The sequence below is a fragment of the Eumetopias jubatus genome, unplaced genomic scaffold, assembly GCF_037043125.1.
Source record: "Eumetopias jubatus isolate StellerSeaLion01/CBP00866 unplaced genomic scaffold, mEumJub1_p1.0 scaffold_1, whole genome shotgun sequence".
NCBI classification, from domain to species: Eukaryota; Metazoa; Chordata; class Mammalia; order Carnivora; family Otariidae; genus Eumetopias; species Eumetopias jubatus.
The window spans coordinates 5,937,677-5,952,939 of record NW_028274807.1 but is presented as its reverse complement, the minus strand read 5'-3'; the positions used below and the strand labels follow the sequence as shown (position 1 = coordinate 5,952,939).

The 15,263-nt window shown below is 44.9% G+C and overlaps 1 protein-coding gene across 1 annotated transcript in view; it reads right to left on the bottom strand.

The window, feature by feature from the left end:
• DSCAM (DS cell adhesion molecule) overlaps nucleotides 1–15,263 on the bottom strand; it is a 672,449-nt gene that overhangs the window by 91,935 nt on the left and 565,251 nt on the right. The window contains exons 17-18 of the mRNA XM_028126500.2: nucleotides 3,364–3,604; nucleotides 1,657–1,803 (exon numbers count right to left, since the gene is read on the bottom strand). Coding sequence (XP_027982301.1) covers nucleotides 1,657–1,803; nucleotides 3,364–3,604 — 388 coding nt within the window. The remainder of the gene's footprint in view (nucleotides 1–1,656; nucleotides 1,804–3,363; nucleotides 3,605–15,263) is intronic.

The following is a 15,263-nucleotide window of genomic DNA, read 5'->3' as shown; positions in this document are numbered from 1 at the left end:
AAACATACACAATACTATAGTACGGAATCATGCCAATTGGATACTTTTACAAATAGTCATTGCTCTACACTTTATGTCTATGGGATTTGTAAAAGCTTTTTTGCGGCACAAGGGGGTGAAGTTGTTAAAAGAATCATCTATATAGATCTGTCTGTCTCTGGGGCTGGCTGGGCATGACTGGGCTTGTGGTTCTAGGCTCACTAGATTCTCCTTTGCTCACTGGTCTGGAACATCCAATAGGGCAGACGCTGCGTCCTCTGTGTCTAGCATGAGCCCAGCACAGAGCAGATGCTCAGCTAACGTGTCCGCCTCAGATCAAGCAGGTGAACCTTTACAGAACGGCTCTAGTGCCAGGTGATGCGTGAGGTGCTATACTCAACAGCAGGAGGAACCGGGTCTGGTCCTCAGCCCTGAGAAGCAGGTCTGGTATAGACATAATTAAGCCTCCAAAAGCTGCTCTTTCCTTAGCAAATTAAGCTTATTTAGCTAACTGTCTTTGTTCCTTTATTCTTACACAATATTAGAGCCCCCTGCAGCCTCTGAGGCCCTGTGTGTTCTGTTTACTGGGGTGGGGACAGCCACCTGCTTGGCAGAGCAGACCCAGGTGGCCTGAACAGGGGTGGGATGTATCTGGGGGCGCCGGCTGTGTTTGCCCAGACTCAGAGGTGAGCATGCACTAGGAGTCCACGTGCAGTCAGAGGGGTTGAAGGAAGCCCCAGGCAAGAGGAGAGGCATTGCCCCTGGGGCAGGGGTGCAGAAGGCAGCTGGGGAGGAGAGAAAGGGAGGGTGCGGGTGTGGGCCACACAGGTCTTGGGATGCAGACAGTGAAGAGAGCTTAGCAGCTCCCCTGTGGAGGCTGCAGGGCGGGTATGTGCCTATCCTGTTCACGGAGCAGGGCTCAGGCTGGTTCAGCAGCACCCACCCCACCACATTGAGACGCATTCTCTGCAAGAAACTTCTGGCCCCAATCTTGCCGCTACCTGTGTGGGTCACACTCTCATTCAGTCTTGGCCAAACACAGAGAAGGATTTTGTCCTATACCTTGAAAGAAAAAAAAAAAAAACAACAACACAGAGAAACAAGAAGAATGAAGGCAGAGAAACAGGAAGAGGGGAAGGAGACGGAGAATGAAACAGAAGGAGAAAAAATGGAGGGTTTTGTATGAAATGACTCTTTGCGAGAAGTAACAATATTCCTAGCAAGGTGTTCTGGCATTCCCCCTGAACCCTCTCATGGGTCAACTGCAGGGACTTAGGAAGTTTCCCTGTTGAGTTTTATCAGGAAATCGGAAGAGGTCAACCTTTTAGGATACACATCACATAGAACTTTCTAGAATCAGATCAACGTCTTGGTGCTGCCTGCAGAGGCTTGGCATAGATACTCATCCAGGAAAGCACATCCATGCCAACATTTCCCCAGTGCCACCCCCTCCGATACTTCAAATTGCTTTTTGAGGATACATAATGTTTCAAGCAGCTCTATGCACCTGTGAGAACACATGATGATTGCTAAGAACAGAACGACGTGGGGAGAGTGGACAGTGTCCATTGAGAAAGACGCGCTCTCCGTTCCCTGAAACCTACGTTAGGAGAGGGGTCTGCTACGCCCATCATGCATTCTCTGGGGCAAACTCACAGCCCTAGTTTTCATCCTTACCTCCGTCCATCAGGTTGGCCCAGTAAATGACTCTAAACCCCTGGAGAATTCCATTCAAGGCTTCCTTGGAAAGGGTGGACCAGGATATTGATATGCTTTCTGGTGATGTTGCTATGGCTTGGACATTTTCAGGGGGGTAACTGGGCACTGAAATTAAATAATTAGAATCTGTAATAACTGTGGGTAGTTTAATTGGCAAAGCAATACGGAATAAGCAACATTAGTTTAACATTTCAATATGCAAGCAAAAGAAAAAATCACACTCAATCCACAAAATTAAGGGGGAAAAATGAGCACCATTTCCCTCTTCAAATAGTATGATAACTCCATAAAATAATGTGAGTTTATGCGTAAGTCCTAACAGACTTCCAGTCTCTCTTTCCAGCTTAACTGCTTCACGTTGAAGGAGGTTGCCCCGGGACTGAGGAGCAGAGAACACTTCTGGTCTTACTGCAAGAGTAAAAAGCCATTGCTTCTCTGGTTTGTTTCCCCGTCACTCTCGTGACTGTTTGAAGTTACATTTGCTTTATACAGTACATATCCTCTGCATTTTGTAGCATATGGCATATAAATGGGAAGCCTGGCTATTGAAAGGTACTGAAAAGCAGACATGTAGTCATAGGTTACTCACTGCCCCCTCCCTGGCAAGCCCCTCTTGCAAAACTATACCACTGTGTCAGAGGAAAGACAGTAAACAGACTGAGAGGGGGGCTGTTTGAAATGTTTTTCACATCAAGTTTATCCAGACCTTAAATTCTGTACCTTGGAAAAGGGACAAAATATCAACAGAACCACACACATCAATTAAGAGTTAGCACTGAGGTGAAAACCAAAAGGCATATGTAATCATGATTGCAAAGATCATGACGCTGGATGGAAAATCCCAGTCTCTGGGTTTCTGGTTTTCTAAGACTTCTCTCCGTAGAAATGGTCAGAAATTATGGATGCAAGTCACCCTGTGCCTCTTCAAACCTATGATCACGTGGCTAACTGCACAAGAGGTAACTGCAGTGCAAATTTGGTGCCTTACAATCTACACTTAGTGCTACAATGAAGCCCGTATTATATCTCTGCCCCTAACATGGGGTCTCTGGACACAGAGCTCTTCGCTTTTCAAGCACTCCTGGAACAGTCATGGGAGAAGGCGAATTAACTCCTTGTGGTCATTAGGGGGCGCTCAGTCACCGTGAGATTTGCGCCGGGAAGCCTGCTCACTCCTTGCTCTGGTCCAAAGTGTTTGGAAATAGGAAGCAATCATAAAGAGAAAGAAAAAGGGAGGAAGGAAGGAAGGAAGGAAGGAAGGAGAGAGGGAGGGAGGGAGGGAGGGAGGATCCTACTTAACTCTGATCTGGAAGAAATTTTCAGAAAATCAGATTTCTACATTTCTACATTCTGGTCAGGCTTCTGCAGTCCTAGAGCGAGCGTTGGATGCACTCAGGAAAAGCCCAATTCTTGTGCTTGGAATGAATGAGATGCTGGAGAGGGAATGAATTTGGGCTTTGCAATCAAGCTCTGTCAAGGGCGAGACCCAATCCGTGCAGCTGGTGAGGGAATGAAGGCAGACTTCCCTGGAAGCCTCAGGCCCCCAGGCCTGGCACCTTTGCCACTGCAGAGCCAGCAGGAGCCAGGCCGTGTGTGGGGGGCAGAGTGGCGACCAGAGCAAACCTTTGAGGAAGGGAAGGCGCGAGCAGCGGCCGTCGGACCTACCATCCTCGAGGGTGGTGGTGATGATTTCCTGAGAAGAAGGTCCCGTCCCGGCCCGGTTGCAGGCCTGCACCACCAGGCCGTACTGGGTGAACTTATTGAGGTTGTCCAGGGTGTAAATCTCACTGTCCCCAGTGGTGTCAATACTGATAATGTTGAACTGGAAGTTGCCCCCAGTGCTGTACTCGCGGTAACCTATTTGGTAGCCACGGATAATCCCATTTTGCAAATGTTTCTTGGGAGCCTAAAGAGGAAAAGAAAAGAATACACTAAGGAATCCTGGGGGAACAGCAGGAGGCAAGCCAGCACCCACCGCCTCTTAGGAAAGTGGAATAAAGTCTGAAGGTCATGGTAATAATAGCAGTAGGTGTCCGGCGGGGGTGCAGTGAGGGGTGCTAGTGGCGAACCCATGCACAGCTTGCTCTTGGCCTGGTGCACTTCCTCTGGAATTTGGAAACACCGAGTGCATTCGCGGTGCCTCAGGCACACCGCCCATCAACACACAGGCCCACTGATCATCGCACCCTCACCCGGCAGAATCTGCTGAGCTAGAGCTGTCCTGCCAGGTTGTCTGAGGCACTGGGGAGCACAAATGATTTTTTACAACAAGGTCCCTGCCCTTGTGGAGCTTATGCTCTCGTGGAATGTTCCAGAATAAAGGCGTTTCCAGTTGGCAGCTGCAAGTAAAAGGAGTCTGCCACTGACATGAAGGCACAAATCATTTCGGAATCATATCGTGGCGTTTTAACCGGGCAGGGGTGAGGCCATAGTTAGCTACTCTCTGTTAAGGACAGAGGGTCTGCAGAGTCGAAGACAGAACACTTTAGCCAATATCGTGGGTTTTTAAAAGAAACCAAACTCTTTTCAAGTGTGTTATGAGAACAACGCAACAGCGATGCTCTAAAGCAATAAAGGTTTTGTAGACGTTCAGGCAGTCAAGTGATATGTGTGTAATGCAAGTGTGTATGTATGAGTGTGTTGTGTCTGTGTGTCCGTGGGTGTGTATGTCTGTGTGTTTCACTACAAACCATGGATTTAGGTTACTCAGGACCATGAAAGGCGTTCTCTGTCCCCAAAGTGCTGGCAGTCCAGTTGGAGAGAGGGAGTAAACGCTTAGGAAACCATAGGGAATCTCAGGTGTCTAAGTGTCCGGCACTGGACAGCAAAGGCCAGTGGGCTTCCAGAAAGTGGCAAGCTCAGAGTGGTTTTGAAGAGGGTGGCCCCCACAGGCTTGGAAGGACAACCAGGGTCTGGGACTGGGAGGGGAGGAGGTGGCGAATGGTGCCTGCAGAAAGCAGCTGGGGGAGGCAGAGAGGCTGGAGCAGAGTGGGGGGTGCCCAGCACACAGCAGTGAGGAATGGGGGCTGGCCAACAGATAGGGCGAGGCCACCGGGCGGGCAAAATGCGAGCCCGGGGAGGCCACACAGGGAGATGGCAGAAGGAGGCTCTGAGCAGCACTAATGCATTTCAGCAAGTATTTATGAATTGCCTACTATGCCCTCCTCCCAGTGGGATCAGATGGTGCCAGTTGTGTTTGGGTATTTGTTAGTCTGAGCTCTACAGGAACAGTAAAAATCACATTTCTAAAAAGCAAGTTTCCTCATTTTTGGTTTTTTTTTTTTTTGGATTGCAACTGCTTTGCTCAACATCCAGTCTGATTTCATGCATGTACACAGTTCTGATGGAGATCAATAAAACAGTTGTCCAAATCATGACGTTTTTAGTTAACCTGGTGCTGTTGGACCCTGACATGAGAGCTTATCCCTTTTTTACAAGCAAATCTCTCGGCAATCTTGTTTTTCCAGTGATGAGCTATGAATTTTCACTTTGTATTAAATCGGATCTAAAGACGTTAGATTTTGAGAATTTGATTCCATAGAAATTATCCTACCACAACCACTGAACTTGCATTTATGTCATTTAATTAATAAAATTTATTTCCCTGCAAGAGTCATCTATAAGTGAAATTTGAAACAGATATTTCTTATTTCATATATTTTTTAAATGTTAAATACATTGACCCAAATATAAATGATACATATTTTTAAAGATTGGTTTATGCCCATTAAATATTCTAATTTTTCAATTGGCTCCCTGTGTAGGCTTAAGACCTCCTCAGATACTAAATCCGGATCACAGTATGGTGGTCATGGCATTAGGTCAAGAAACAAGTGAAGGGAGTAGAGGCAAATGCCCATCAGAAAACGTTTACATAGAGAGGCAACCAATTTAGCTAAATCCTCCAAAAGCAGGGGGATCTGCTTGCTGACTTTTAGCTTCTTGGATTTGTGATCTGATTGCACAGGTAGGGTGGAGTCTTCCTTTTTTTCCCCCTCCCATAGATGAATATATATTCTAACTAGCTTAATTTATGATAGGCATTTTTTAAAGATTTTATTTTTTGAGAGAGAAAGAGAGAGAGAGGACATGAGAGAGAGAGAGCATGAGTGGTAGGGAGGGGCAGAGGGAGAAGCAGACGCCCCCCTGAGCAGGGAGCCCGATGTGGGACTCGATCCCAGGACCCTGGGACTACGACCTGAGCTGCAGGCAGACGCTTAACTGACTGGGCCACCCAGGCGCCCCATGATAGACATTTTTAATCAAAGGAACATTTAACAAGTCACATGAAGAGAAAGTATTGTTTTCATGCACAAAAACAAGCCAAAACTCAACTATGTCAGGCAAAGTTTATGTTTTATTATTACTTTGTAGGCTGGATAGTCAGATTTTCCACTTAGGGATGTGTTTACATTAAAGAAATCCTTGGAAACATATTGAAAACTCAGATCTCTTTTTAAAAGTCCATAAACAGAGGAATTCTGCACGTTCAGTATAGGAAATTTTAGGGATAGTGGTGCAAGTACCAAAGGGTTTTTGAAAGTGACCCTGGAGACTTTCTCTGAGTTGAATGAATAACAAGCCGGTGTGGACAGGGCGTGTGGAAAAGTCTGGCAATGGGCTTCATGTCATCCCAAGACAAATTAGTGCATAATATACTTAACTTTAAAATATGTTTTGGGGGGCACCTGGGTGGCTCAGTCAGTTAAGCATCTGCCTTCGGCTCAGGTCATGATCCCGGAATCCTGGGATTGAGCCCCAGGTCAGGCACCCTGCTCAGCGGGGAGCCTGCTTCTCCCTCTCCCTCTGACCCTCCCCCTGCTTGTGCTCTCTCTCTCTCTCTCAAATGAATAAATAAAAAATCTTAAAAAAATAAAATACATTTTGGATAACGCTTTAAACATCTATGCCTTTGTGTACGCATTTACCTGGGATAAAGGTAGATGTCTGTAGGGGAGAAATCCTAATGGGGAAGGCTGTTTTGGAATACAATCCTCTGGCCATTAAATATCATCAAATTGTGATTGACAAAATGGATCAAAAATAATTGTTTCATGAAACCATATGAATGAAATTAATGGTGGAGTAGGAAGAAAAGAAAAAGAGGAAATCAGGTAGAGATCTTGAACATACTTTGAATCTTGGTTGCAGATACTGGAGAAGGCAAATTTCCTAAGATACCACTTCGATCATGCCCTCTTCTCCCCAAATCTCAGCAGTACCCGTTGTGAGATTTAAACCCAGTTGTAGTGTTTCCAGGCTAATGCCCCCTGGATGTGCCCCGATGACACCTAGGATTCTCTCTGGATCCTTGAACAAGCATGGAAATTCCAACTCTCTTGTGTTTTCCCATCTCATGAAAGCCCTCATCAGAGACTGCTCTTCTTCCTCCTCTATCAAAGCCCAACTCATTCTCCAAAGCCAGCTCAACTTCCAGCTCATCTGCTTCCTTTGCCTCCATCCAAGGAGTTCTCGCTCCTCTGGCCTCCCCCGCACTCACTGATTCACCATCAGCTCAGTGAAAGCTGATCACTTCCATCCCCTCCTGCGGCCACTGTTCCATATCGAATGTTGGGTTTCCAAGGACTCGATTGCAAGCTCCAAGTGCCTAAGGATTCTCACAAACATGTTTGAAATCTCATCCACTCACTTGTCCAAAACAGGGCTTCAGCACAGTGGATATTCTCAGAAAACGTTCCTGTAGATGCTGAAGAGAATGGTTTTGAGCATATATGAGGCACAGAAAAAGTGATGGGCAGGAATGACGTCAGTTGCGGGTTTATAATTTGACTGGGTGCAGGGCTAATAAGAACGGTTTGAAGATAAAAGAGCTGCCCGGACTGTAGGTCCATGATGTGGCTGTTGATCAGAGGCCTGGACTGTCCAGTACAGAAGGATCTCTCAGGAGCACCGTGCAACTTGGATCCAAGTTGAGAGCTGGCTTCCATGTGGTCACTCGGCATGGTGGCTCATGCATCAGGATGAGAGATCCAGGTGGGATCTGGAGGGGTCCAGCTTCACTTCCCAGTCCCCGTCAAGGGAAGAAAATAGCATCTGAGGAGCCAAGTTGTTCGGACAATGTCATCCTTTCTCTTTTCCTTCTTAAAGCAGGGATTCTGGAGAGTTTGTGCACTTGTTTGGCCAGCTCATGAGTGACATGTTTTTAGAATAAAGATCATTTATGACAGACCCACAGATTTATAGCAAATCTCACCTGGCAAACAGTCCTCTTAATACATATTAAAGGAAGACTTTGGAGAGTAAGTGAATGGAAAAATTAAAAAAAAAAAAGAAAAGAAAAAAGAAAGAAAGAAAGTCCAAGGCTCACTGGATATTGCAGAATTCAACAATCTGAGGGCCTTTCTGCTCCAGAAGATGCTGTTATTTACAGACCGCTCTGATTTACACGTGTCCTGCTTCTACCTTCTCTCAAGCCCCTTTGAGTGCGCTGCAGTTCTGGGAGAAGCCCTTCTCTATTCACTGTGGTGCTTTTCATGTAGGGGTTAATTATTTTTCTGTGTTGAATACGACTCTTCCTTTCATTTACCTTTGGATCCAGTAATGAGCCTGGGTTCTTTCCATTTGTCTCATTGATCTGCCATCTGGGGAGCTCTCTCCTCTTTCTAGCCCTGGCATTTTTCTCCTCCTGTAGTCTCCCTAAACAGCCTTCTTCCATCCTTCCAGGTGTCCTTCCTCCAGCCTCTGGTCCCTGGTCCAACACCCACTTCCTTTAAGAAACTGTCTCTTTTGATCTCCATGACAACAGTAGTACGGCGTCAGTGGATCTGTGGTTTGCAAGCGTCTGTATTTTATGTGTCCATCCAAATGAGCCTTGAAGCTGCCTGTGGCACATACAGAGGTCTTTAAAAAGTCAGTAAGAACAGGGATGTGCAAATGCTCACAGCACCATCAAGGACGTGAGTGATTAGAGCAGGCCTCTCTTCTTTAGAAAGCCACAAGCCGGGTCCTGTTTCTGCACACTTCCCTCCCCCTTCCCAGCCCAGGTGAACAGACTCTGCTCAATGCCGGGATTCACCCGCTGACCAACCCCGAGAGCTAAAACCTCTGCTGCAGATTTCTGCATTCCAAGGATACCACATTACTCAGGCAGGTTGAGTAAGTCAGGTGAAAAATGAATTGAACATTCTCCTTTGGGATTCTTCCAAATTCCCTTGAAATGTAACCTGTCCTCATTTCCCGTTTACTCTTTCTTACCTTCATGTACTCCTTCCAGGCCCCGTCCCTATGCCCCAACATAAATAGCAGCTACGCGGTAAGCTTGCGCAATGAATGGATGCCTTCAGTGGAACAGTAGGAACTGGTGCCTCTCCTAGCCAAGGGGAGACCTGCGAGTGAACCTATGATTAGAGCAGAGCACGGTGCTTGCAGTGCCGAGGGTTGGCATGGGGTATCGTGGAAGAGAAAAGGGAGAGGATTCCCAGAGAAGGGGCATTTCATCTGAGCTTCTAGGAGGACCCGCCATTGTTGAAGGAGGGACAGCCTTACCGGAATGCAATCAGCCTCCCCACAGCACCCGGGTGAGATAACTAGAGACGACCCCGGAAGGAACAGCCCCAAGTGATCCTTCAGAAGGTTTCTGTGCTGACCGTGTGGGTAGAGATGGCATGAGCTATTCAGTCCAGGTCTGAGATGAATACAGAACTTTGAACTAGGCACAATATTGAGAGGCCAAGAACTTTGACTTGAAGCTGGTAGTCACTGTGTTCTCATCAGATCTGGCAGCTGGGGAGGAGGCGGCAGCCAAGCATGTGCTCGGTCTTGGAAAACACATGTAGAATTTTAGAAACAGGCTCTTACAGTTTTATGGGATGAAATTGAGGTTAACTATTGCATAACAGGACTTCATTTATTTAATTTCTAAAGTGTGTGTGGGGGGGTGGCTCTCATTTCATTCATTCATTCATTCATTCATCCAACCAACAAATGTGTTGAAGAGCTACTCTTGCTGGGCCCCCTCACTTTTCTGAATTTCACTGTTGTTTGCATGCCACGCTGTCTGGTAACCCCACACAGCATTTCTCACCAGCCTTAGTGGCTTATCCAGTGTTTTCCGCCAAAGACCTAACAAAGGAATTCAGAGCACGTACGCAGCCCCCACCTGGTGTTATATGTATTGCCTCTGAGAGCTGGTCTCCAGAATATCCCACATTTAATGTCAGGGCCTTTAGATGTCTTAATGTTTCTGAGAAACAATGTTTCTTGCCCGGAAGGGTGATGGCTCACAATGTCCTAGAGTCTGGGAGTGGAGTCTGTTGGAGAGAAATGACACAGAGAGTGGAGGTGTGCAGGTTCAGACCAGGGAAAGAGCAGGGAAACAGTGGGGAGGGGCTGCATGAGATGTGTCCACGGGCCACCAAGAGGCATAGCCAGGGCCCAGCCAGGAAACAATGCACCTGGAGACCGTGAGGCTTTGGGAGACAGGTCTCACCTGTGTGTCTAGACATTTCACAGGCAATGTGGATGCAGAGGGAAAGGGGTTTGGGTTAGGATGCCAAGAGGACTCCAACTATTTAGTGGCAGCTGACTGATCTCAAAGGGCTTGGCTCCTCCCATGTAGACCGGAGAGACCCAGCCTGGAGTAGCTACCCTATAGGTAATGGAAGCCCCTGGGGATGGCAGGGAGAGGTGCAAAACACAGCGTTTTCAATGGTATTAGGTTCTTTGTAAAGGAATGGTCGCCTCAACCATACAAAGAATTGCTGCTGTCGGTCCTTGTAACTTCTGCTAGTGTAAGGTCTGTCCAGAAGGACCAAAGAAGTTCAGAAGGAACTGCAGAATGAAAGGAAGGCTTTCACTTCATGCCTGGAAAGAGTCCCTCGGTGGTTTAACCCTCTTCCAAGTAACAGGAAACTATTTGCGACATATTCCACCGGCAGGTGGCTGCTTCCCAGGGGTCATCATGTTCGGTAAAGCATGGTGGACATGGGGCCAAGTCCTGGGGCCTATTTGGCCATTTCTTCTATATGGCCCTTAGCTAAGAATGTATATATATATATTTTTTTTACATTTTTAAATGGCTGCAAAATTCAAAAGAGGAAGAATATTTTGTGACACGAGAAAATCACCTGCGCTTCAAATGTCAGCGTGCCTGAGTAAAGCTTTACTGGCTGTCTGCTTCTGTGCTAGCGTTGGCAGGGCTAGGAGTTAAGACAGAGACTACGTGGCTCACAAGGCTGGAAGTCTTTACTCTCTAGCCCTTGACAGAAACAGTTTACAGACCCCTGGAGGACACAGCGCTGCGGACTGAATCAGTGTGCAGGGCGCGGGGTAGAATACACGGGGTGGGCTGGGGTTGGAGGTCGGGGGAGGATGGGCGGTGAGCACTGGTGGAAGGAGGGGCACCTCCATGAGAGGAGGCTCCGAGAGAGGCCAGGGCTTGGTGGCGTCAGTCCCCTTCCTTGCTGGGATGGCAAAGTCCTAACCTGTGTCCTGTCAGAAGACCAGCAATGCCTGCATCAACAGCAGACTTTTGGTCGTGGATTTGATATCTACCATGTACACTTTATGTCATGATTGAGGCATAGAGGGGCTTTGCTTCCATAGAGATATCTACCTTTGTCTCTTATCTGTGCTTGGGTAATGAAAAGCATTAGCCCCAACTGAAGGAATTTCAGACATGAACACTCATGAACGGATAATGGAGAAGAGCATTGAGAAAGTGTCCAATAGGATCATTTCCCCTGTCAGCAACATACTATCCTGGATGTGGGATCCCTCAGGGACCACTCTGGTTCTCAGATGGAGGACGCACCTGACACCTGCCCAAATGCTGAGACAGCCACAAGTCCTGTACAGAGCCCCCGGGAGTGACAATGCCCATTCTCTGCCTCATCTTTTCCTTTCTTGGGAATTCTGACTTCCAGAAGTCAATAAGAATACACCTCCTGAATTCTTCTGTTATTTAGATAAAAACAGGGCTTATATCCAACTTTAGATTGTAACTTTCAGAAAAAACAAAAATGATAACATATCTTTAAAGGGTAGAATTGCTTCACTTCCTATATTTCTATGATTACTCAAATTACATAGCACTTTTATTTTACATCTCCAGTTATAATTTTCAAAATTTTAGAATTTTAGAATTAGCACGGAAGAATGTGCTAATGGGAGGAATCCATCACGAGAGTTACAAGAATGTAAAACTTGTTTTCAAAGATTTTGATACAAAGAGGAGTTGGCTTTTAAAGATATTGTGGGAGGTTACCTTGAGATAGACTTAGTTGGTTATATCTTAGTGCATTAGGTTAAATGTATTTGTACTGGCAAAATGAATCTGAAAGCATACATTGTGTTTTTCTGTTCTGTTTCATGTTACTATGAAAATGAAATGTGGAAATTAGATGCAGAAGAGTCTCCTACAGCAACTGGCTCTCGCTATCCTGGCTGGAGTTCTTCCTGAAACAAACCACAGAGAACTTTGTCCAGCCTGGTTTTAAAGGATAAAAGGAACATCAGATTTCTTCCTTTGCCTTAGGAGACATGTCCATGACATAACAGGTGTCATCTGATGTCTGCGGAATTCTTGGTTGGGCACGTTTTCCTTTATTCATTTGATTTTTCCTTCTAACATCTGGGCTCATTTACTAATGTTTCTACCCTATTTGATTTCTGGGATAAGATGAGGAACGTGTTATCAGCAAGATGGCTTAAAAAGTGCTCTCTAATTCAACACAGATCTGTACTTCTGAAACAAATAACGCAACATATTTTAAGAAAAAAAAAAGAAGAAGATAACAGGAGAGGAAGAAAAGGGGAGTATGTCAGAGGGGGAGACGAACCATGAGAGATGATGGACCCTGAAAAACAAACTGAGGGTTCTAGAGGGGAGGGGGTAGGGGGATGGGTTAGCCTGGTGATGGGTATTGAGGAGGGCACGTTCTGCATGGAGCACTGGGTGTTATGAACAAACAATGAATCATGGAACACTGTAATATATGGTGATTAACATAACAATAAAAAATTTAAAAAAGAAAAAAAAAGTGCTCTCTAAGAAAATGAGGCACATAAAATAGTGTATATTCATTCATTCACTCGCTTGATGGATGCCAACTAGCTCATTTATAATACTTAGCTCCATATTCACTGTAACTTGAACTTCTGATTTGCTCTGTTAAAAGTGGAGTTAGTATTTTATGAGAACCAGCAAAACTATAACCGAGACAGTTTTATGAATATTCTTCTTAAAATCACTACCCACCTGTCAATTATGAGATTATTTAAATTTATTTATTTATTTATCGGTCCAGCAAATCTCACAATCTTTACATTTACTGGGGTGTATTGTTAGCAGAAAGGGCTATGCTATCAAGCACCACTAGGGGGCAAGCATCCAGGGTGGAGATCAAAATCAAGGCTGTCACTCGAGGGCCCAACCTGCAGATTCTAACGTGCCCTCATGTCCTTCATCGTCCCTGTTATCCAGTCAGTGCTGAGAGGCTGGTAGGGAAGATAATACTCATCAGCATGTTTACGTTTTTATGATAAAATGAAAAGAACGCTCTGAACGGAACTAGTGGAAAGGGTTTGAGTTTCAGCAAAGACAAAGTAACTTGCTTGAGGTCATTTTTTTAGGTATAGAAATGGGAGTAATATCTAATTTTCCTGAAGTCTAATCCAGTACTTTTTATATTATATTATATTATATTATATTATATTATATTATATTATATTATTATTATTATATGCAATTTACTTGTTATAGATATATTTAACTTATGTTAATCCTACTTTACGCATAATGAAGTGTTGTCCAGTGATATTTTTGTAAATAGTCTTCATTTTACACTGAAAGTATTACATATTCTCATATATATCCCTGTAAGATTTCATAGCTAAAATTACGCACAGTGTACTTAATAAACAATTAAGTAATTTGCAATATTATCCAACCACGAGCAATTTTTAGCCTCATGTCCCAAGTTTAGGATCTAACTGACTTGTAAAATGTGATGTTGATGTATCAGACAAAGAAAGACGGACGGCTGGTCATCAACTAATGTCCAGAATGCTCTTTTAGTTATGACCTCTGATTCTTACACATTGTTTGTATTTGTATCTTGACAATATGTTCTCTGTCAGGGCAAAAATACCATCCTTATTTCCTGACTCACTGTAACCTAGCAGTTTATAATCTAACAGCTCTGAAACAGAACCACGATAGTGCCTGCTCGCAGACGCCTTGCCTTGTCAGGTTCATCCAGGCTCAGTGTGAAGCTTTCAGAATAAACCACCTGAAAGGACTGCCCCTGATGAATGGAGATGGCCTTGGTCCTAGCCCTTAGTCCAAGCCCAATTTGCGTCCTGTCAGGGTCAATTAACTGGAGCGGTACACTGGGACGTGCTTCCTATACTGAGTCTGAGCTAACCTCTCCAGCATGCCCGGTGTCAGACCTGGATCGACACTCCTGACAGCTGAGCAGCCTTTGGAAAGGTAGCCAGCATCTTTTTGCCACACTTGGGGTTTGGGGACCAAGAGAATTGCCTGCTTAGGTTGGGAGGCCAGCCAGGACCCTTTGGGAGGCTGGCTTGAGGCTCTTCTCTGGGACAGAGAATGAGGGTCATTGGTGAAGGCCAATCACACGTCTAAACCAGGAGGGCTAATCCAAGGGATAGATGGAGAGAGATGCCAAATATATGCCAAGTGGGGCAAATAAGCAATGAGTCGTTTTATTAAAGGGATTTGTGTATTTTATACATGCACACAAAAAGTAAGATGTGAATATAGTCCAAGGGTTTCCAAAAGAAAAGGTAGCCCCTCTTGATATGAATGTTTTAACATGAATGTATACAATGGGAATGGCTCATGTATTCATTTCACAAATATTTAAACGTACTTCTACTGCGGATATAGTGGCCAGACAAAAATAAAACAAACAAAATAAAATATGCGCTCCTCCCTCATAGAGCTAGTCAACTGACAGAAGTTAAGAGAGAATAATGGTAGGGTATGTGGACAACCAAGGGGTTTTGAAATCAGTTTGGATTTTCCTTCTCTTGTTAGAGGGGAAAGAGGCTGACTTGTTCATATGAGAAGGGCTGATAGTTCCTTAAATATTTGTAAGACACGTTGGTCATTGGGATTTTTAATAAAGCTGCTGTAAATCCAACTCTAGAACAAATTGATTAAGAAATGCAAATTCTGTAATTTTTCATAGTCTGAGGATTAAAGTGAGAGTCGAGGAATGAAGTAAAATTAATTTCAAGGCAACCCTTTTGAATTTCAATGGATGTTGGGAAAAAGGGGTGTTGACTTACTACTCCAGTTATGCTAAGGCTAAGTTTACATTTGGAAAGAAAGAGGGATAAGGTAGAAATTACATTTTTCCTATTTTCTCTATTATTAAAGTCGAGTAAAATTTATAACAGGAAGTTGGAAGAAGGAGGACAAGAAACTAATATTTGCTGAACCTTACTATTGCACAAGCCACAATCTTGGCAGTTTGTGTACCATAGCTTATCGGTTGCTTAGAAACCAGTCAGAAAAACCTTGGTGAAGGTCCTCGACCTGACAGTCCCAAGCCCTCAGATTTTGGGCAAATCCCTTC